The sequence below is a fragment of the Aulonocara sp. 'chitande type north' Nkhata Bay genome, linkage group LG6 (assembly GCF_057382095.1).
Source record: "Aulonocara sp. 'chitande type north' Nkhata Bay isolate Kocher_YH1m ecotype deep benthic linkage group LG6, A_spYH_male_GT1.1, whole genome shotgun sequence".
NCBI lineage: Eukaryota > Metazoa > Chordata > Actinopteri > Cichliformes > Cichlidae > Aulonocara > Aulonocara sp. 'chitande type north' Nkhata Bay.
Window position 1 is genome coordinate 27,964,063 of NC_141349.1, and position 22,704 is coordinate 27,986,766.

A 22,704-nucleotide genomic window follows, 5' to 3' on the forward strand; every position below is an offset into this window, starting at 1 on the left:
GCATCCTGATGTGGCACACCTGTGAGGTGGGATGGATTATCTCAATATAGCAGATGTGCCCACTACCACACAATTGGACTGATTTGTGACCACTGTTTGGGAGGGATGGTTATATTGTGTATCTGGAATGAATTTTAGGTCTCTACGTCCATCCCATGGGGAATGGGAGCAGTAACAAAGGTGTTGCGTTTATATTTTTGTTGAGTGTAAATGCAGTATAAGAAATGCTGAGCAGTCTGAATATGAAATGCTGTAATGCGACTCTGTAGGTCAGTCAGTCCCTGTCTGCCTTTAAATGGGATGTGTGTATAATTACAGTGGGGCAAAAAAGTATTTAGTCAGCCACCGATTGTGCAAGTTCCCCCACCTAAAATGATGACAGAGGTCAGTAATTTGCACCAGAGGTACACTTCAACTGTTAGAGACAGAATGTGAAAAAAAATCCATGAATCCACATGGTAGGATTTGTAAAGAATTTATTCGTAAATTAGGGTGGAAAATAAGTATTTGGTCACCTCAAACAAGGAAAATCTCTGGCTCTCACAGACCTGTAACGTCTTCTGTAAGAAGCTTTTCTGTCCCCCACTCGTTACCTGTATGAATGGCACCTGTTTGAACTCATCATCTGTATAAAAGACACCTGTCCACAGCCTCAAACAGTCAGACTCCAAACTCCGCCATGGCCAAGACCAAAGAGCTTTCGAAGGACACCAGGAAAAGTATTGTAGACCTGCACCAGACTGGGAAGAGTGAATCTACAATAGGCAAGCAGCTTGGTGTGAAAAAATCAACTGTGGGAGCAATCATCAGAAAATGGAAGACATACAAGACCACTGATAATCTCCCTCGATCTGGGGCTCCACGCAAGATCTCATCCCGTGGGGTCAAAATGATCATGAGAACGGTGAGCAAAGATCCCAGAACCACACGGGGGGACCTGGTGAATGACCTGCAGAGAGCTGGGACCAAAGTAACAAAGGTCACCATCAGTAACACACTACAACGGCAGGGAATCAAATCCCACAGTGCCAGACGTGTTCCGCTGCTGAAGCCAGTGCATGTCCAGGCCCGTCTGAAGTTTGCCAGAGAGCACATGGATGATACAGCAGAGGATTGGGAGAATGTCATGTGGTCAGATGAAACCAAAGTAGAACTTTTTGGTATAAACTCAACTCGTCGTGTTTGGAGGAAGAAGAATACTGAGTTGCATCCCAAGAACACCATACCTACTGTGAAGCATGGGGGTGGAAACATCATGCTATGGGGCTGTTTTTCTGCCAAGGGGACAGGACGACTGATCCATGTTAAGGACAGGATGAATGGGGCCATGTATCGTGAGATTTTGAGCCAAAACCTCCTTCCATCAGTGAGAACTTTGAAGATGAAACGAGGCTGGGTCTTCCAACATGACAATGATCCAAAACACACCGCCCGGGCAACAAAGGAGTGGCTCCGTAAGAAGCATTTGAAAGTCCTGGAGTGGCCTAGCCAGTCTCCAGACCTCAACCCCATAGAAACTCTGTGGCGGGAGTTGAAAGTCCGTGTTGCTCGGCGACAGCCCCAAAACATCACTGCTCTCGAGAAGATCTGCATGGAGGAATGGGCCAAAATACCAGCTACTGTGTGTGCAAACCTGGTAAAGACCTATAGTAAACGTTTGACCTCTGTTATTGCCAACAAAGGTTATGTTACAAAGTATTGAGTTGTATTTTTGTTATTGACCAAATACTTATTTTCCACCCTAATTTATGAATAAATTCTTTACAAATCCTACCATGTGGGTTCATGGATTTTTTTTTCACATTCTGTCTCTCACAGTTGAAGTGTACCTCTGGTGCAAATTACTGACCTCTGTCATCATTTTAGGTGGGGGAACTTGCACAATCGGTGGCTGACTAAATACTTTTTTGCCCCACTGTACATATTTTTTTGCTACATTCCCAAGTACTTGAGTAACAAAATAGCTGATTTTCCCAGTGGAGGCTCCCTCCCTCAACATTCCTTATTTATAACCGTTTTGTACTAGTATGATCTGGATTACTCCTTTGCACTGCGAAAATTGTACGAGTTTATCTCTCGTAGCAGTAATCTTCTGACCCTTTTCTAAGCAGTCCTCCATTTTCAGAGGTTCAGAGATAATGGGAAAAACTATATAATTGCACAGTAGCACTCTGAAGCACCTGCCAATCAGTTTTCCAGCATTAACTGAATCTAAGCAGAGGGTATATCACTGGAAATTTGAGAATTTACCCTGCTACTTCTATAAGCAGTTACATTATTAAACAATGCTACTATTACTCAGTCATATATGATCATACCATGTAGTGGCTCCACTTTGTTTTACAGATACGGCAGTATCTTTCATGAGCCGGTTCTCTTCTTCTCCACTGTTCATTTCTCATATGTCAAGCAATTTCAGACTTTTGCATATAAAATTTGCATTTATGGTCATGTTATAAAACAGCTTTGATTTTTAAAAGCAAGACTGTGAGCTACATTCCTAAGTACTTCAGTAACAAAATATCTGATTCTCCCGGTGGACGCTCCTTCATAATCCCTCTTTCGTAACCTGCAGGTCTGTACTCCATGATCGGGTTTACAGCTCGGCTCTGCAAAGGCTACAGGAGTCTCTCCGACTTTTTCACAGATTAGAGCGGGAATCCTGTGAACCCTGATTTTCTTTTATAAATTTCTTTATTGACTCCTATATTTTTTTTTCATTATTCACAGTTTTATTTTATTTGCAGTGTCCAGGTTGTTGTTGTTACTGTAACAACAAATAATATCAATAATATTATTATCTGTGATCTACTTTAATGTGTTATGCAAAGCACGTTTAAACCTTTTGCTTGTTTTATATTGTTTTAACCTTAAATTCACTACAGTTATTTGTTTATTAAAATATTCATTGTGGATGTTGAACTCACAGTTTGGAGTTGGTGGGAAATAAATGAGCAAAAGAACAGATAGTTTTACAATAAAACAGCATATGTTAACTATTTTTATTATTTTCTGCAATAAAATCAAATGCATTCACAACCATTAATATGATATTTGCAACATTAGGTATGTTTTCTTCAAGGAGTGAATAACTAGATTAAAACTTTTGTTTAAACTGAGCATCCATGTTTAATACTCACTGAAAACAGGAGAAACTGTTTTGTTTCCTTCAATTTATTAAAGTATTTTTTAAAGTGTTAATCCTACAAGCTTCTCAGTTTTCTTATTCATTTTTCATGCAACAAGCAAATAAAGATTTTTACATACAAAGCAACACTTACTGCTTTAAGTCGTGCACATATACATATGAATCTTTTCATCTACACACCTGAATAAAAATTATTCTTTTTATATTTTTCTTTTCTTTTCTTCAGTTTATTTCTTGGTGATGTCCTTATAGCTAAAGACAACAGAGGCTATCTGCTCATGTATTTCCTGCTGCCCACACTCAAACAGACATGCAAAGCAGCCATCATCAATGTAAGCCAGGTCTGAGTAACCACTGGGTCCATCATTAATGATGCAGGGTTCGCTCCATGCCTTTGGATCACGTGGGGATTTGTTCAGATACACACCTAACTTGACCCTGTGTTTCGGACTGGTTGGGTGCGTGAACAGCAGCCACTTTTCAAGGTTCTGGCTTGGGTCACTTTCTGTGTTTTCACTTTCTTGTTGAGCTGGGAAGGAGATCACGCTTCCGTGACAGCCTGAACCTGTTTCCATAAGCTTGTTTTCAGGTTGAGGAATGGTAAAGCTATGTCCATTATCATCACTGACTGCTTCCACTCGATGGCCACCCACATTACGGGCGTTGCAGTAGATGTGGTCTTTGGAAAGTTCAGCCATTTCACACTCAACTGATACCACTGATTCCTCATTAAATTTCCGTATGAAATCCCCAAATTTCCAGTTTTCACCATGACTATCACTATACAGTGAGATTGCATATGGTTTACTTGGTTTGATCGCAGTATAAGCATAAACTGGGATAATCAGTCTACCACTCTCTGTTTGAATACCATGGCCTGGCCCAACAGCAAATGTGGCCCAGTTTTTTATTTCACTTAGTTCGTCCGTCAAATTGGTCACGTCGCTCCAGGTTTCTCCGAGATCCTCACTTGTGATGAAGCAGAGACGGGTCCGGTTGTCACATTTTTTTATTTGGTGAAGCTCAGTGATGCCGTCTTCAACACAGATGAAAAACAGGAAAAGTTTGTTGTTGACCTTGTCATACACCGGGCAGGGGTTCATTGGACGGTGTCCATCAATAAGTGCCTTTTCCACCTCTTTGAGTTCTAACCACTAAAAGAGAGATTGTTCAGGAGTAAATAAAACAGAACAGTTCAAAACAGGACTGTAATTAACAAGTAATTTAGAACTGAAATGGCTGATTATCACTATTACCTCAGTCGTCCTCTGACAGCATTTCTGCTTGATCTTTCCTGTTCTCATAACCAGCTTTTCTCCGCTGGCATCATCTGAAGTCTTCCTCTGCTCTGCAAAGGCAAGTAAAGTTTTACTTTTTTCCTCATACAGAAGAGCAGGGATCCTGTAAACACATTGAGCAGCTTCCTTAGATTCAAAGACAGGTTGTTTCTGCAGCTGAGCTGTTGTTGAACATCCACAGCCCATGTTTGCTTTCCTTGTGTATAAAATGGATATTAAATTATAAAGAAGCCTTGCTGGGTTTATCTCTGCGGTCCTAGAATTTGATGTTGCTTTGACTTTTATAGGCTGGCTTTTAGAGAGTGTGGATGAGGGAGGGATCTTTGTTTTTATCACAGATCGATGGTCATTTCTGAGGAAATGATTCACATTTCATTGAACTCCACCCCTCATTCCCTTAACAAATTAAATAGGCAAAACCCGTCTTTCATCATGCATGTCAGGAAAACAACCAGAATGAAAACCTTTAATAGCTGTTATGTCTGAATTTTATTATTTTGTACATACAGCGGTATAAAAAACAATGTTTGCCCCCTTCCTGATTTCCATATTTGTCACACTTAAATGTTTCTGATCAAACAAATTTAAATATTAAAAAAAGATAACACAAATATAGATAAAATGTATTCTCTGGATGAATGTATTTATTATAAAGGGAAAAGAAATCCAAACTACATGGCTGTGTGTAAAAAAGTGATTGCCCTCTAAACCTGGGCCACCCTTAGCAGCAACAACTGCAATCAAGCTTTATTGATAATTAACAATGAGTCTTTCACAGTGCTGAGGAGGATTTTTTGGTCCACTCATCATTGCATAATTGTTGCAATTCAGCCACGTTGAAGGTTTTCAACCATGAACCACCTTTTTAAGGTCATTCCACAGCATGTTAATCAGATTCAGACCAGGACATTGATGAGGCTGCTCCAGTCCTCACTTTCGTACTCTTAAGCCATTATGAGGTGGAATTACTGATGTGCATGATGATGAGATAGCCTTTATTTGTCAGTTGCAGGTCTTTTACCCACAACCGAGATGACAGACCTTGCCGACCGTACATACAATACACAAACATCACATTGGGGAGACAGGTCAGGCTAGGTAGCGAGGAAAAAAAACATCGAAATGTGCAACACAAAAGGATAATACAGGAATGCACAGGTATCAACACACCATAACACAATAAACACAGACAAGTGTAGCACTTGCTAAAGTGTTAAGCTAAAATATGTCCAAAACATTCCACGAATCTGTTGGTATTTGTGTTATTCAATTTGCATGTGGACTGTCGGAAACAACTCAGCACTGTTGTAAGCCGATGCTTATCTGGTAAGAGAGTAACATGTGATTCTGTCACCTGAGGTCCAATAGTGCATCGTGAAAGTGATCTTAGAGCACTGCTAAACCCTATGCCGACTTACGCCATCTCTACATTGTCACAAGGAAGAGAGAAGTATATTTATTTATTTCTGTTTCTTATTGTCATGTTTTCTCAATGTTGGGACAACATTTATTTAGCAGGGGAGGAATGTAGCACTTGGTAAAGTGTAAAGCTAAAATATGTCCAAAACATTGCACGAATCTGTTGGTATTTGTGTTATTCAACTATATGTTTGGATTTTTGGCTGCTACATGTTTTTCCACCAGTAGGGGGCAGTCACGGAAAAAGAAAAACTATGTAAAAAAAAAAAAAAAGAAAAAAGAAAAGAGAGAAGAGTGTATTCTTGGGCTCTGTATGTGAAAGCCACAGTTCTGAAGTACCCCAAATAAACTCGGTTCTGCTGTTTACACCAAGTTGTCCTGGAGTGGTGTAACATTTTGGAGGTTCCACCGAGATAGTTTTGGGACTACTTCACACAGAGGAACACGGTAAAGGAGCTAATGCTAACGGATTGCGACAGTCTAGCTAATGCCATGCAAACTGTTTTTTCTCCGGTCGGATACACTGAGAGAGTTTTATTCGTCTTAGTTATCTTTCAAGCATGTCTGTGAACCGTGAAGATTTTTTGTTGGAATTGGAGCAGAAGTTATGTGGATTTTCTTTGGAAGAACTGCTCAGAGTATGTGAACTATGTAATATTACAGAAAAGGGCAGCGAAGAAATACAAAGCAAATCCCGCAGAGCTCTCGTTAAGCTTATTAGCCAGTTTTGTGAACGAGAAGAGTTTTTACAGCGAGAGGATGAAGGCATGTCGGTGCTTCTGGAGCTAAATGATGTGCTGGTTTTGCTGGTGGAGGCGCGGTCAGCGGCTGTCGGCGCAGGAGCGGTGGTCCGGTCTTCATCTTCAGACAGAGCGGAGATGACGGTGGAGGCTGTGCACGAGGAGCAACTGGCAGCGGCGCAGGCACCTCCGGAGCGGCGGACAGGGCCGATGACATCGCTGGAGCATCAGGCGGCTCAAGGGACATCAGCGGAGCAGCAGGTGGCCAAGAGGACGTCGCTGGACGGCGAAACACAGCGCAGGGGGAGAGACTGTATTGGCAACAGCTGCTGTAATGTTTCATCAGGTGGATTCAGAAAAGACTTCAGTATAAGTGGACATGTGGGTGAGTCTACAGCTAAAGACACGCTGAGTTTCAGTAGCTTAGAGCACCAGATGGAAAGCGGCTTAAAAACGGGCTACTCTGAAGCTGAGATTGTGGAGGCTGTCATACGTGCCATCATTCCTGGGTTAAAACTAAGGAGCTATTCGGAAGGGAAAGAAGATCTCACATTGACCAGCCTGAGACAAGTTCTAAAAGCCCATTATGCAGAAACGGATGCAACAGTACTGTACCAGCAATTAACCAAAGCTACACAGGGGGCAAATGAAACACCACTTGAGTTCCTGATTAGAGTGCTGGATTTGCGTCAAAAAATCCTTTTCGCATCTGAGCGCACCCAGTCTAGCCTAAAGTATAACAAAGAACTTGTTCAAAGTCAATGTTTTCAGTCCATTAGAACGGGTCTTCTAAATGACAATGTCAGAGCAGAAATGAGAGCATATTTGCAGGATGAAAACTGTAGCGATGAACTCTTATTAATGAAAATGCAAACAGCCCAGTACAATGAAAGTGAGAGAGCGTTAAAGGCAAAAGCCCACAGGTCATTTAGAACAGGACTAAATGTAGTTGAGCAGAATGTAGCGCTTACTGATCCCCGCACAAGCCAGCCTGACACAAAACCGGCTAAAACCCTCAAAGATAACTCCTTATTTGCAAAAATTGAGGAAAGTAACTCAGCAATCAGGGAACTCACAGGACAGGTAGCTTCACTAGTGCAAACTGTCCAACGACATAGAAGTGGTGATGGTGATAGACAAGTCAGGGCATACAGAAAGGCAGCTCAGAGACCCAAAAGGCGATGCTCTGCATGTCAACAAGAAAACAGGGACTGTGACCATTGTTTCAAATGTGGCAGTGACTCTCACTGGGCAAAGGGATGCAAAGTAAGGGGAGCTCAGAAGCAGGAAAACTGGGCGGGGCTGTGACTGCGGGACAAGCCACAGCTTCAGCACCAATGTCCCAATGTGATAACATTCCCAAGGCCCAAAGCTTATCCCTTGCACCACCAACTGACTCAGGAAATCCTAAAAAAGGAACCAACCCCCAAACGTGTTCTATTTAAGTACCAAAAAAAGAAAAGTAGCACAGCTTGTGGGCAGAAAGTGTCTAGTATGGTGTAGAATGAATAACTGCAAAACACAGGCACTGTGGGACACGGGAGCCCAAGTTTCAATAATGAGTGCATGCTGGAAATCAGACAATTTACCTCACTTAGAAGTTCACCCCATCAGCGATTTACTAAGTAAGGATGAACTTTTAGACTTGAGAGCTGTAAATGGATCTGAAGTCCCTTTCCAGGGTTGGGTAGAAGTTAGCCTTAGCCTTTGTGATTCGAGAGGAAAAGCTGCAGCTCAGAATGAGGTTCGGGTTCCAATCCTAGTAAGTCAGGATGTGATGCAAAAACCAATAATAGGGTTTAATGCTATTGAGGAACTGATCAAAAAAGACACTACTCAGTCCAGTGAAAGCTTGTCTCTACTCAGAAACTCTCTAAGAGTAGGATCAAGCAAAGCAGAAGCACTGTTGAACCTTATCCACACCACCAGTAACGAGATAGTTACTTATCCTATCAGATCAGGACGCAAAGCTATTGTCGTACCGGGTGGGCAAATGTACGGCGTTAGTTGTTCCATCAAAACAGACCTAAAGGTAAAAAGTGAAATGCTTTTCGAGCCAGATGAAAACTTGTCTTTAGATGAGGGTCTGAAATCTAACTGCCAGTTGCTGTCTATATCAGACAGCACCCGCAAAGTCAATATCTATGTTACTAATGCTACCAAACATGACATTGTGTTGCCACCTAAAACCCTTCTAGGTAACATAGAGAGGGTAACACATAGTTATCCTGTAAATCTCAAAGAAGCTCAGATAGGCTCGATTGTAGAAAAAGACAATCAGAACTCACCTAGCTTGGCAGAAGAGCCTTGGGAACCACCTGTCAATTTGGGCCACCTTAACACAGAACAACAGGCGGTCGTCATGGAAATGTTAAGGGAGGAGTCAGGCGCATTTGCTAAACACAAAGAGGAAGTTGGTTACATAAGAAATCTAAAAATGGATATCAAACTCACTGATCAGATTCCTGTAGCCAAATCCTATAATGCGGTCCTACGTGCTCTCTACGATGAAGTAAAAAGTCACATTCAGGACTTGTTAAAAAAAGACTTTATTCACAAATCAACCTCACCATATGCCTCTCCAATAGTGTGTGTGAGAAGGCAGGATGGAGGCCTGAGACTGTGTGTCGATTATAGGGGCCTCAATAAAAAGACCATTCCAGACAGACACCCTATTCCACGAATACAGGAAATCCTTGATGGACTTGGCGGCAATAGGTGGTTTAGTGTGCATGACCAAGGCAAAGCGTACTATCAAGGTGAAATCAGCGAAGACTCGAAAAAATATACCGCCTTCACAACACCCTGGGGGCTGTACGAATGGAATAGGATCCCATTTGGACTCACCAATGCACCTGCAGCTTTCCAGCGGAGCATGGAGGAAAGTTTGGAAGGCTTGAGGGACAAAATATGCACTCCATATTTAGATGATGTTTTGGTGTACAGTCAAACATTTGAACAGCATATTGAAGATTTGAGATCAGTTCTCAAACGTCAGCGGGCTTGGGGAGTAAAACTAAGACCTGATAAATGTGACTTGTTTAAAAATGAGGTCCGCTATGTGGGCAAAATCATTTCAGCAGACGGCTACAAAATGGATGAGAAAGAGGTACAAGCAGTACGAGCTTTGAAGGACAACCCACCAACAAACATTAAAGAGCTGAGAAAGCTTTTAGGATTTTTAGGATACTACCGAAGCTATGTACAAGATTTTTCAAGACATGCAAAGTGCCTATATGATTTACTCTCAGTTGACCACACGCAAACACCAGCGCGGTCAGCCAAGGCGGGGCATGCTGCACCCACCCAAAAAATCATATGGAGTGACAGCCACCAAAAAGCACTAGACTCTAGACTATTTGGTGGATGTTTTGACTAATCCACCTGTGATGGCTTATCCTAAGTTTGAGGAACCCTTCATTCTGCACATCGATGCTTCAGAAGAAGGCCTTGGTGCAGTCTTGTATCAGAGGCAGGACAGTAAATTAAGAGTCAATGGATATGGGTCAAGAACATTAACACAAGCTGAGAGGAATTACAGGTGGCACTCAGGGAAACTTGAGTTTTTGGCACTAAAATGGGCTGTGACTGAGCGCTTTAGAGACTATTTGTTCTATGCTCCCTCAGTGACAGTGTACAGTGATAACAACCCTTTAACCTATGTTTTAGGCACAGCTAAACTGAATGCAACAGGACACAGATGGGTTTCCGAGCTGGCTGATTTTAACATAACACTGAAATACCGACCCGGAAAAAGTAACGTTGATGCAGACTTTTTGTCCAGAACACCTTCTAGTATGGATTCATACATGTCAGAATGTACTGAGCTGTGTTCGCCTGAAGTGTTAAGCGCAGTACTGAATGCCATTGAAACACAGGAAGACAAACAACTGGATTGGATATCAGCCATAACATGCAATCCAGAAGTAAACAAAATACTTACAGAAAATCCGCCAGATGTGAGGATCACAACGCAGGAGCTATTGCAAGCTCAAAAGCAGGACCCTGCCATAGCTTATGTTCTCAACTTAAAGAGTACTGGTGCGAGTTTTGACAAGACATCAGCGCTCACAACCCCTAAAGGAAAACAGCTACTACACGAGTGGAAAAAGCTGTTTATCTCAGATGACGGGTTGCTGATACGAAAGACTGTGACTTACACTCAGATTGTGATTCCGGAATCGCACAAAGAACTGGTGTACAAACACCTTCACTGCGAAATGGGTCACTTGGGGGTGGACCGTGTGATGAATTTGGCAAGGAGTAGGTTTTATTGGCCGAATATGTACAAAGATATTGAGTTTTTCATTACACAGGTGTGCAAATGTAATATTCAGAAAAAACCTACAGTTCAGTGTAGGGCCCCCATGTGTCATGTGCCAGCTACTGTACCCTTTGAAATGGTCTCAATAGACTATGTCCATCTCGAAAAGAGCAGGGGAGGGTATGAGTATATTTTAGTGTTACAGGACAACTTCACCAAGTTTGCTCAAGCCTACCCTACACGCAACAAAGCTGGCAAACCAGCAGCAGATAAAATTTTTAATGACTTTTCCTTGAAATTTGGTTTTCCTGGTAAATTACATCACGATCAAGGCAGAGAATTTGAAAACCATTTATTCAAACAGCTGCAGAAGTACACAGGAATAGCCAATTCAAAGACTACACCCTACCATCCACAGGGGAACCCGGTGGAAAGGTTTAATCGCACTTTGCTGTGAATGCTGCGGACCCTGGATGAGGAAAAGAAAGGAAACTGGAGTGACTACGTAAACAAAGTTGTGCATGCCTATAATTGCACAACTAGTGACTCGACAGGATACTCGCCCTTTTATTTACTCTTAGACATCCACATCTCCCTATTGATGTAATTTTTGGACTGAGTGAGACGAACAAATGCAAATCATATGAGGATTATGCTCACAAATGGCAACAACAAATGAAAGAAGCATATGACATTGCATCCAGAAACATTAAAAAGACTCTGGCAAGAGGGAAATCACATTATGACCTGAAGAGACAAAGTGCTGTACTCTCACCTGGGGACAGGGTACTTGTCAGGAACATGTCAGAGAGGGGAGGCCCGGGAAATTTACACTCCTATTGGGAGGATCAAGTTCACATAGTGATCTCTCAAAAGGGGGAAAACAGCCCTGTCTATGAGGTTAAGCCGGAGCGTGGTGCTGGGCGAGGCCGTATCCTCCACCGCAACATGTTAATGCCCTGTAATGCATTACCGCTTCCCACAATAACAAGAACTGAACGAAGCCACACTACACAGACACAAAAACAAAGAGACCTACAAGACGCATCGAACCATATAGAGAGCTCAGATGATGAAGAGCAGTATTGGTCTCAGAGAGTGAGGCACCACCACTGTCAGCCTCAAGGGGATTTAATGGTGTCTGCACCTGCTACTGAACTGGACCAGGACCTTCAGCGAAAGAGCACGGAGCTTAGAGTGGATGCTGAAGAATTTCAAGTAGATATGGTGAATGGACAAGGTAACGCTAAACATGACACCTCAGCATCACCAGACACTGTTGCTTCGTCAGGTCAGCCCAGTGAAATGAACCCAGAACTGTCGGAACCGCAGCCGAGAAGATCTCAGAGGAAGAGATGTCCACGGAAAATATTGACTTATGATGCGTTTGGCCAACCAGTTCAAAGAGCAATTGGTCACAGTGTTAACCCATTGTATGCCATTGCAGCAGCACCGCCATTCTATGACCAGTTTGGAGTACCTTGGGCAGCTCTACAAATGCCTTACTATGCAGCTTATGTACCAGTTAGTTATTATTGAACTGTGAAAGAGTTTTTCTGAATTTAAATGATGTTATTTTTCAAAAATGTATGGGGACTTACAAGGCCTTACCAATATGGTGACACAAATATTTGATACTTTTGGGGATGGTAGCGTAAGACATTGGATCATTATGTTTGATGAGGTAAATTGTGATTAAATGGTTACTATCTAAGTTGACAAGCTCCGGAGCACGTGGTAAAGTGATAGTAACGTCTTAGAGGGTAATATTTGTATGTGGACTGTCGGAAACAACTCAGCACTGTTGTAAGCCGATGCTTATCTGGTAAGAGAGTAACATGTGATTCTGTCACCTGAGGTCCAATAGTGCATCGTGAAAGTAAGATAAGATAAGATATCCCTCGCACAGGCGACTGTCCCACTCTGCCTGAAGTCCTCCACCATAGTCCCCTTGCCTAAGAAGCCCCACATCACCGGCCTGAATGACTACAGACCGGTGGCACTCACCCCAGTGGTAATGAAATGCTTTGAGAAGCTGGTCCGCAGACACATCACAGCAGCCCTGCCCCGCAGCCTGGATCCACACCAGTTTGCCTACAGAGCAAACCGATCCATGGAAGACGCTGTAGCCACAGCACTCCATGCTGCATTAACTCACCTGGAAGAGCATGGTAGCTATGTGCGGATGCTCTTCGTGGATTACTGCTCAGCTTTTAACACCATCCTTCCACACAAACTGGTGGCCAAGCTACAAGACCTGGGGCTTCCATACAGCACCTGCATGTGGATCAATAGCTTCCTCTCGGGCCGTAGACAGAGAGTCAGAGTTGGCCATCACACATCCTCAGCCCTGAGTCTCAGCACTGGCTCACCCCAGGGCTGTGTGCTCAGTCCACTGCTCTACTCTCTCTACACACACGACTGCACTCCTCGCCACCACAGCAACATCTTTGTGAAATTTGCAGATGACACCACAGTGGTGGGGCTCATTTCCAAGGGAGACGAGTCTACGTACAGAGACGAGGTGGAGCAGCTGACGTCATGGTGTAAGGCCAATAACCTCCTCCTCAACACTTCAAAAACCAAAGAACTCATAATAGACTTCAGAAGGAAAAAGGCAGAGATCCAACCACTATTCATAAATGGGGACTGTGTAGAAAGGGTGGCAAGCTTCCGCTTCCTGGGAGTCAATATAGAGGAGAACCTTTCCTGGAGTGTGAACACCTCCGAGCTGCTGAAAAAGGCCCAACAGAGACTGTACTTCCTGAGAATTCTCAGGAGGAATAACATCACACAGAGACTGCTGGTGTCCTTCTACAGAGCCACCATTGAGAGTGTTCTAACTTACTGCATATGCATCTGGTACACTAGCTGCACAGGGGCTCAGAGGAAAGCACTCCAAGGGATCATTAACACCGCCCAAAAGATCACTGGCTGCCCTCTCCCCACACTGGAAGTTCTACACAACGCCCACTGTTTTAAAAAGGCCCAAAACATCATAAAAGACACCTCACATCCTGGCCACTCCCTGTTCGAACTGTTGCCCTCAGGCAGACGGTACAGGGCAATCAGAGCAAGGACTAATAGACTCAAACACAGCTGTTATCCAACTGCAATAACACATCTGAATACTACAAAAAAATGTCCATCACGCCACTCTTGTGTTAATCTATGCACGGTCTGAAGCATGTGTGTGGGAATGTATGTGAATGTTTTACTGTTATATCTTATTAGTATTTTAAGTATTCTATCTATTTTATTTATTGAATTTTATTGTTTTATTTATATTTTGATATTGCTAGGGATGATGCAATGATCGGGGACCATTCTTAATTTCGTTGTTCTCATGACAATGACAATAAAGTTTCTGATTCTGATTCTGATTCTGATAAGATAACCTTTATTAGTCCCACACGTGGGAAATTTGTTTTGTGATCTTAGAAAAGTGATCTTAGAGCACTGCTAAACCCTATGCCGACTTACGTCATCTCTACATTGTCACAAGGAAGAGAGAAGTATATTTGTTTATTTCTGTTTCTTATTGTCATGTTTTCTCAATGTTGGGACAACATTTATTTAGCAGGGGAGGAATGTAGCACTTGGTAAAGTGTAAAGCTAAAATATGTCCAAAACATTGCACGAATCTGTTGGTATTTGTGTTATTCAACTATATGTTTGGATTTTTGGCTGCTACATGTTTTTCCACCAGTAGGGGGCAGTCACGGAAAAAGAAAAACTATTTAAAAAAAAAAAAAAAGAAAAGAGAAGAAAAGAGAGAAGAGTGTATTCTTGGGCTCTGTATGTGAAAGCCACGGTTCTGAAGTACCCCAAATAAACTCGGTTCTGCTGTTTACACCAAGTTGTCCTGGAGTGGTGTAACACAAGCAACATGGGAAAGTGTTCCAGTGTGTACATCTGATGTGGGACCGCTGTAATCTTTCGACTGCGCCTCCAGCTGACCCGATGTCCACATCATGGGGGAGGTAAGCGTTGGAGGTGGCGTTGGATAGGGAGGGTGATGCGTCAGTGAGTGCTTATCAGTATCAGTATATGTATGTGTGTGCGTGTCCATAGTTCAGCTGAGACAGTGTCCTTCGCCCCGCCAGGCTAAGTAAACAGTCTTCCAGCCAATCCAGGTGGCCTTGCATGGAATGGGAAGGAACAAATTCAAATTCAATTTCAAATTTTATTCGTCATGTACACAGTCATACACAGTACGATATGCAGTGAAATGTTTAGACAACTGCTCGTGACCTAAAGAAAAAAAAGGAAAAGGCTATGAATAAGATAGGAAATAAATATGAAAAATTAAAAAGGGTAAATTTAACTAGGAAGGAATAAAATATAAAAAATTAAGGTTAAAAATGAAATAACTGTACAACACAAATTAGAATGAAGGGTAAATTTAACTGGGAAAGAATAAGATAAAATATATAAATTAAAGTTGAAAATAAAATAACTGTACAACAAAATACACAATACACAGTATAGAACTATATAAGAATGTATGAAGAAATATAAATATATATATATATATATATATATATATAGATATATATATATATAAGAGTTGGACAGCACCAGGGCCCGACATGGTTCACACCTACTGGCTGAAGAAGCTGACTGCACTCCACGAGCGTCTGGCAGCACAAATGAACCAGCTGCTAGTTAACGAAAGACACCCGGAATGGCTAACCGAAGGCCGGACGGTCCTGATCCCCAAGGACCCCAAGAAGGGACCGGTCCCCTCCAACTACCGACCAATAACCTGCCTCAGTACTACATGGAAGCTCCTGTCAGGTATCATATCGGCTAAGATGAACAGGCACATGGCTCAATACATGAGCGGGACACAGAAAGGAATTGGCAAGAATACCAGAGGTGCAAAACACCAGCTACTGGTAGACAGAACAATCAGCCGAGACTGCAAGACCAGACTGACCAACCTGTGCACTGCCTGGATTGATTACAAGAAGGCCTATGACTCAATGCCCCACAGCTGGATACTGGAATGCCTAGAATTGTACAAGATCAATGGGACCCTAAGAGCCTTCATCAGGAACTCAATGGGGATGTGGCGTACAACACTAGAGGCCAACTCCAAGCCCATAGCACAAGTTACCATCAAGTGCGGGATCTACCAAGGAGATGCTCTGTCCCCACTGCTGTTCTGCATAGGCCTGAACCCCCTCAGTGAGATCATTAACAAGACTGGCTACGGATACCGACTACGGAACGGAGCAGTTGTCAGCCACCTCCTGTACATGGATGACATCAAGCTGTATGCCAAGAGTGAACGAGACATCGATTCACTGATCCACACTACCAGGCTATACAGCAATGACATTGGAATGTCGTTCGGACTGGAGAAGTGTAGTCGGATGGTAACAAAGAGAGGGAAGGTAGTCAGAACTGAGGGGATTGAACTACCAGAAGGCAACATTGCAGACATAGAGGACAGTTACAAGTACCTGGGGATCCCGCAGGCAAATGGGAACCATGAAGAGGCCGCTAGAAAGGCTGCAACCACCAAGTACCTGCAGAGGGTCAGGCAAGTCCTGAGGAGTCAGCTGAATGGTAAGAACAAGATCCGGGCCATCAACACATACGCCCTGCCCGTGATCAGATACCCTGCTGGGGTAATAAGCTGGCCAAAGGAGGAGATAGAAACCACTGACATAAAGACAAGAAAGCTCCTTACCATGCATGGAGGGTTTCACCCCAAGTCCAGCACCCTGAGGCTGTACGCTGAGCGGAAGGAAGGGGGCCGGGGACTGGTGAGTGTCAGCACCACAGTCCAGGATGAGACAAGGAACATCCAAGAATACATTGGGAAGATGGCCCCAACTGACCGAGTGCTCAGTGAATACCTCAGGCAGCAGAAACCCAAGAAAGAGGAGGGAGACGAGGAACCATCATGGAAGGACAGGCCCCTGCACGGTATGTACCACCGGCAGATAGAGGAGGTGGCTGATATCCAGAAATCCTACCAGTGGCTGGACAAAGCTGGACTGAAAGACAGCACAGAGGCACTAATCATGGCAGCACAAGAACAAGCTCTGAGCACAAGATCCATAGAGGCTGGGGTCTATCACACCAGGCAAGACCCCAGGTGCAGGCTGTGTAAAGATGCCCCAGAGACAATCCAGCACATAACAGCAGGGTGCAAGATGCTAGCAGGCAAGGCATACATGGAACGCCATAACCAAGTGGCCGGCATAGTGTACAGGAACATCTGTGCTGAGTACAACCTGGAAGTCCCGAGGTCAAAATGGGAGATGCCCCCAAGGGTGGTGGAGAATGACCGAGCTAAGATCCTGTGGGACTTCCAGATACAGACGGACAAAATGGTGGTGGCTAACCAACCGGACATAGTGGTGGTAGACAAACAGAAGAAGGCGGCCGTAGTGATCGATGTAGCGGTTCCGAATGACAGCAATATCAGGAAGAAGGAACACGAGAAGCCGGAGAAATACCAAGGGCTCAGAGAAGAGCTCGAGAGGATGTGGAGGGTGAAGGTAACGGTGGTCCCCGTGGTAATCGGAGCACTAGGTGCGGTGACTCCCAAGCTAGGCGAGTGGCTCCAGCAGATCCCGGGAACAACATCGGAAATCTCTGTCCAGAAGAGCGCAGTCCTGGGAACAGCTAAGATACTGCGCAGGACCCTCAAGCTCCCAGGCCTCTGGTAGAGGACCCGAGCTTGAAGGATAAACCGCCCGCAGGGGCGTGCTGGGTGTTTATATATATATATATATATATATATATATATACACATATACACACAATAACAGCAGCTGTACAAGTATTAACTGGAAATGAAGAATATAGTGACCAGTGTTGTGCAATCCACATTATGTCTTGTGCAGTGCAAATATGCTTAAAGTGATTTAAGTGATGAAGTGAAAACAATGTCCAGAATGTCCAGTGTGTGTGTAAGAACTATATGTGTGGGTCAGTACTGTGTGGTGGTGTGATTGAGAGACTGTATCGCCTGCAGGAAGAAGCTCCTCCTCAGTCTCTCTGTGTTGGTCTTCAGGGAGCGGAATCGCTTTCCTGACCTCAACAGAGAGAACAGTCTGTTGTTGGGATGACTGAGGTCCTTCACGATCTTCCTGGCCTTGGTCCAGCACCGCCTGCTGTAGATTGAGTGCAGGTCAGGGAGCTCGGAGCGGATGGTGCGCTCAGCTGACCGCACAACCCTCTGTAGAGCTCGTCTGTCCTGCATGGTGCTGTTCCCGAACCAGGTTAAGATGTTTCCCGTCAGGATGCTCTCTATGGTGCACGAGTAAAAGTTCCAGAGCACCTTGGAGGGCAGTTGGAAGTCTCTCAAGCGTCTGAGGTGGTAGAAACGCTGACGGGCCTTTTTCACCACGGTGTTGATGTGACAGGACCATGACAGGTCCTGCGTGATGTGAACTCCGAGGTATTTGAAGCTGTCCACTCTCTCCACTGGGCACTCGTTGATGACAGGGGTCTGGTAGTTCCTCTCCTGCTTAGTGCTGAAGTCCACTATCAGCTCCTTTGTCTTACTGACGTTTAGAAGGAGGTTGTTCCTCTGGCACCAGTTCTCTAGATTCCTAATCTCCTTCAGGTAGGCCGTCTTGGCTCAGGGGCTCAGAACACACCCCTGGGCGGCTCCAGTGCTGAGAGTGGTGGAGGCTGAGACATGTCCCCCCATCCTTACTGCCTGTGGTCTACCAGTTAGGAAGGTGGAGATCCACTGACACATAGATGAGCTGAGTCCCAGATGCTCCAGCTTGGTGGTGAGTGTGGAGGGAATTATGGTATTAAATGCAGAGCTGTAGTCTATGAAGAGCATTTTAACATAATTCCCCCTTCTAGTGTCCAAGTGAGTGAGTGATGTGTGGAGGAGATGAGAGATGGCATCGTCTGTGGAACGATTTGGACGGTAAGCGAACTGTAGTGGGTCCAGTGTGTCTGGTAGTGAAGAAATGATGAAGTCTCTGACCAGGCGTTCAAAGCACTTCATCACTACTGAGGTGAGGGCTACAGGGCGATAGTCATTGAGAGAAGCAGGGTGGGGTTTCTTCGGGACAGGAACAATGATGGACTCTTTACTTTCCCTGGAATAGCCTCCCACTGTCGTTCTCTAAAACCTAAAAGAGAACTATGGATTTGATCAACTGGTCTCTGAATGCTATTGACACCCTTTTCTCAACGAGAAATCTGGGCTCGGGAGAGCCTGAGTGCCCTGGAGGGACTTTCCCTGCCGGATACACGATGGACGGGTGGCAGAACTGGAGGATCATGTGCCTGACGGGACTGTCGATCGAGGACGCTGAAGATATCTATCTATTCGGAACCATGATAACAGGGTTCATGCTAATCGGAGTTGGCTTAGCCCTGGTTTATCGGAGAAATAAGAGAGCGGAACCGGCTGTTCAAACCCCCCCCAAGGCTGCCCGCTGGAATCGGAAAGGAACGAGGCGCGACCTCTCACAACGAACGTAATATGGTCAACACCTTGGAGACGCTTGCAGCTGCTGTGAAGGCTCAAAACAACACCATTGAGCGTATGAGGGGAAACATCAGAGAGAGGCCTGCTCAAAATGAGACCCTTGAGCGACAGTTGGAAAACATCGCGGAACGGATCATTGCAGTTGTGAGGTCTCAGAATCAAAAGAATGATAACACCATGGAACAGAAGTTTGATACCATCATGGGGAGGCTCGCGACTCTCCAACGGGAGATCGAGAGGCCAGTGTCAGAGTGTTAAAGAGCAGCCTGAAAATTCTCCTGGGCTGCTCGCATGGAAATTAACAAAATCAACATGAACATTGCGGACCCCCATAACACGCCAGCTGCAGGCCCAAGGCTGGAGCCAAACAATCACTCCCTGATAACGACTGTGTTACGGCTATTCTTCCCATCCCATGCAAGGACACCTGGATTGGCTGGAGGACTGTTTACTTAGCCTGATAGGCCGAAGGACACTGTCTCAGCTGAACTATGGACACGCGCACACACACACACACTTACACTGATAGGCACTCACTCATCCCCCCTCCCCTTCCAACGCCTTCGATGCTTGTTTCCTGCGAGGGAATGCGGCGGGCTGTGTGCCGTGCTGGAATGGTAGCGCTGTGCAGGGTGGCTGCTGTGTTCGCTTCGGATTACTCCTCACCCCCCACCCACCCCTGTGGCTTGTCATGTCTTCACAATGTTGTGCTGTGGACATTTATGTGCTTTTTGTGCAAAGGAGTTTTTTTGTTTCCTGTTCTCATGCTGTCCTACCATGGAAGCACAGCATGAGTAGGGGTCTCTTTTTTCCTCTTGCACTTTCCCCACTGTAGTGTAAATTTCAATGTTTTTTTCTCTGATTCTACCAATCTCCGACCTGTATCCCCATGTAATGTTTGTGCTATATGTGTAAGGTCGGGGGGGGTCCCATTTCACTGCAGGGCAACCTGCATGTGACGAATAAAGGTTTGATTGATTAAAGCATGTGGGGATGACCGACTGAGATAAAGCGATGTTGAATATCTCAGTGAACACAGGAGCTAGCTGGTATGCGCAGTCTCTGAGGATACGACCTGGGATGCCGTCTGGTCCTGCTGCTTTCCTGGTGTTCACTCTCTTGAAGGCTCTCCTTACTTCATGCTCGGAGATGACGAGCACGTTTCCGGTGCTGGCAGTATCTTCCTGTCTGCAGCCGTTAGCGCCGCTAGCACTAGCATCGTTGGAGTCCTTAGCTGCAGCCTCGAAGTGAGCATAGAAAGTGTTCAGCTCGTCTGCCAGAGTCACGGCCGCGTTTGTCATACCGGTTGTTGGTGCTTTATAGTCCGTTATTGTCCTTAGTCCCCGCCACAGGCTCCTAGAGTCACTCTGTTGGAGTTGTGACTCTAGTTTCCTCCCGTAGCGCTGCTTCGCCTCTTTCACCGCCCTCCGCACGTTATATGACGTGGCTTTGTACGGGTCCATGTCCCCCGTCGTGAGTCCCGTGTTGTAGGCAGCGGTGCGGGATCTCAGAGCGTCGCGGATGGTTTTATCCACCCACGGCTTCTGGTTGGGAAACGTTGTGATAGTCTTTGTCTCCACGGTATCATCCGCTAGTTTCCCGATGAATCCCACAACCGCTTCCGTAAACACGTTGACATCATCATCGGAGCTGTTTCTGAACATGTCCCAGTCTGCGTCATCGAGTGCGTCCTGTAACGCGGCCACCGATTGATCCGTCCAGCTTGTTTCCAGGTTGGGGAATGGTAAAGATATGTCCATTATCATCACTGACTGCTTCCACTCGATAGCCATTTTCATTACAGGCTTTGCAGTAGATGTGGTCTTTGGAAAGTTCAGCCATTTCACACTCAACTGATACCGTATTAAACAGTTCCCCAAATTTCCAGTTTTCACCATGACTACCACTATACAGTGAGAGTGCATACGATTTACAATGGGAACTGAACAAAACATGTAATTAGTTTACAACAGCAACGCGAGAGGGAAGCACTACTGCGACAAGTTTGAGCATAAACTGGGATAATCAGTCTATCACTCTCTGCTGGAATACCATGGCCTGGCCCAACAGCAAATGTGGACCAGTGTTTTATTTCACTCAGTTTGTCTGTCAAATCGGTCACATTGCTCCAGGTTTCTCCAAGATCGTACCTTGTGATGTAGCAGAGACGGGTCCTGTTGTCATAGCATTTTCTTTGGTACATTTCAGTGATATTGTGTTCAACACAGGAAAAGTTTCTTGTTGGCCTTGTCATACACCGGGCAGGGGTTCATTGGACGGTGTCCTTTAATAAGTGCCTTTTCCACCAGTTTGAGCTTTGACCACTAAAAAAGATAAGTAAATAAGTTCATAAGTAAAAATAATTAAATGTTCATAAGTAAATAAAACAGAACAGTTCAAAACAGGACTGTAATTAACAAGTAATTTAGAACTGAAATGGGTGATTATCACTATTACCTCAACCATCATCTTCGATGATTCCTCCTTTATCTTTACTGTTCTCATAACCAGCTTTTTCCCGCTGACATCATCTGGAGTCCTCCTCTGCTCTGAGAGATTACATATGGATCAGAGACCTTTCATATGAAAACACTAAACACAGCACAAGCTTCAGAAAGACACTCACTGAAACAATCAATCTACTGCTATGATGGTCTGAGTGAGCTGCCCGTAGGTTTCCAGTGTTCCCATGTTCTCATTCGCATCCACCCCGTCCTCCTCATCTCACCTGAACAGCTCACCTGAACCTGATCCCTGGCAATCAGTGAGACAGTATTTAAGATGGTAAATCTCTTCTCTGTCAGTTTATCAGCTAAGTCAAGTTGGTAACAGGCCTTCATGAGCTGTTTGCAGTCATGCTATGTCAAAACACCTCACCAAGAATCCCTTCCTTGCATTTTTCAAGTTCACGTTTGCCTTATAAATAAAGCTTGTGTTAAATCTACCAGTTGTCTCTGTGTCTGGTCTGCGCTTGGGTCCACACTCACGTACTGGCCTCCGGGCTCCTTTGACAACTGCACTGTTTTTCAGGACTATAAGCATAACTGCACAGGTATTGCTGTTGGTTGGACAAATAATAGTTGCTTTGGAATTATCTACTGATCATTCTCCCCTTAAATGGGTCCTAATTCCCAATTCCCCTTTTAATATAAATATTTTTGTACTAGCATTCCAGTACACACTTGTACAGAGTTACTTGTTTGTGGTTAATACTCAAACTGATATTGAAGCAAAAAGCACCAATGATCGAGGCTTTGCATGTTTGAATTTGTGCAAAAGGTGAACTTTGCCTTTCAGGCATGTTATTATGAATGCATGGATATCTGGATGTTTATTGAAAGCTGCACAAAGAAGTA

General features: G+C 44.5%; 1 protein-coding gene and 1 pseudogene across 2 annotated transcripts; both read right to left on the reverse strand.

Moving 5' to 3' along the window:
• Positions 1 to 3,017: 3,017 nt before the first annotated feature.
• Positions 3,018 to 8,963, reverse strand: LOC147327992 (sialidase-3-like). Of its 2 annotated transcripts, XM_086297621.1 has the most exons (3): positions 8,894 to 8,963; positions 4,405 to 4,496; positions 3,018 to 4,302 (listed from the first exon to the last, which is right to left on the reverse strand). In XM_086297621.1, exons 2-3 carry the CDS (start codon positions 4,450 to 4,452, stop codon positions 3,376 to 3,378), a joined length of 975 nt encoding a protein of 324 aa, XP_086153747.1. In that variant the 5' UTR covers positions 4,453 to 4,496; positions 8,894 to 8,963; the 3' UTR covers positions 3,018 to 3,375. The 2 variants fall into 2 exon arrangements, with proteins under 2 accessions (XP_086153747.1, XP_086153746.1); XM_086297620.1 differs by lacking the exon at positions 8,894 to 8,963 and having other exon boundaries at positions 4,405 to 4,687.
• A 2,799-nt stretch (positions 8,964 to 11,762) lies between these two features.
• LOC147327993 (sialidase-4-like) lies at positions 11,763 to 22,390 on the reverse strand (annotated as a pseudogene).
• Between the last annotated feature and the right edge of the window lie 314 nt (positions 22,391 to 22,704).

Bases quoted from the DNA above. Each gene is read 5' to 3' on its own strand.
- LOC147327992 (XM_086297620.1), bottom strand. From the start codon at position 4,632: ATGGGCTGTGGATGTTCAACAACAGCTCAGCTGCAGAAACAACCTGTC. The intron at 4,303-4,404 runs GTAATAGTGATA...TCTCTCTTTTAG, and splicing joins GCTGTCAGAGGACGACTGAG to TGGTTAGAACTCAAAGAGGT.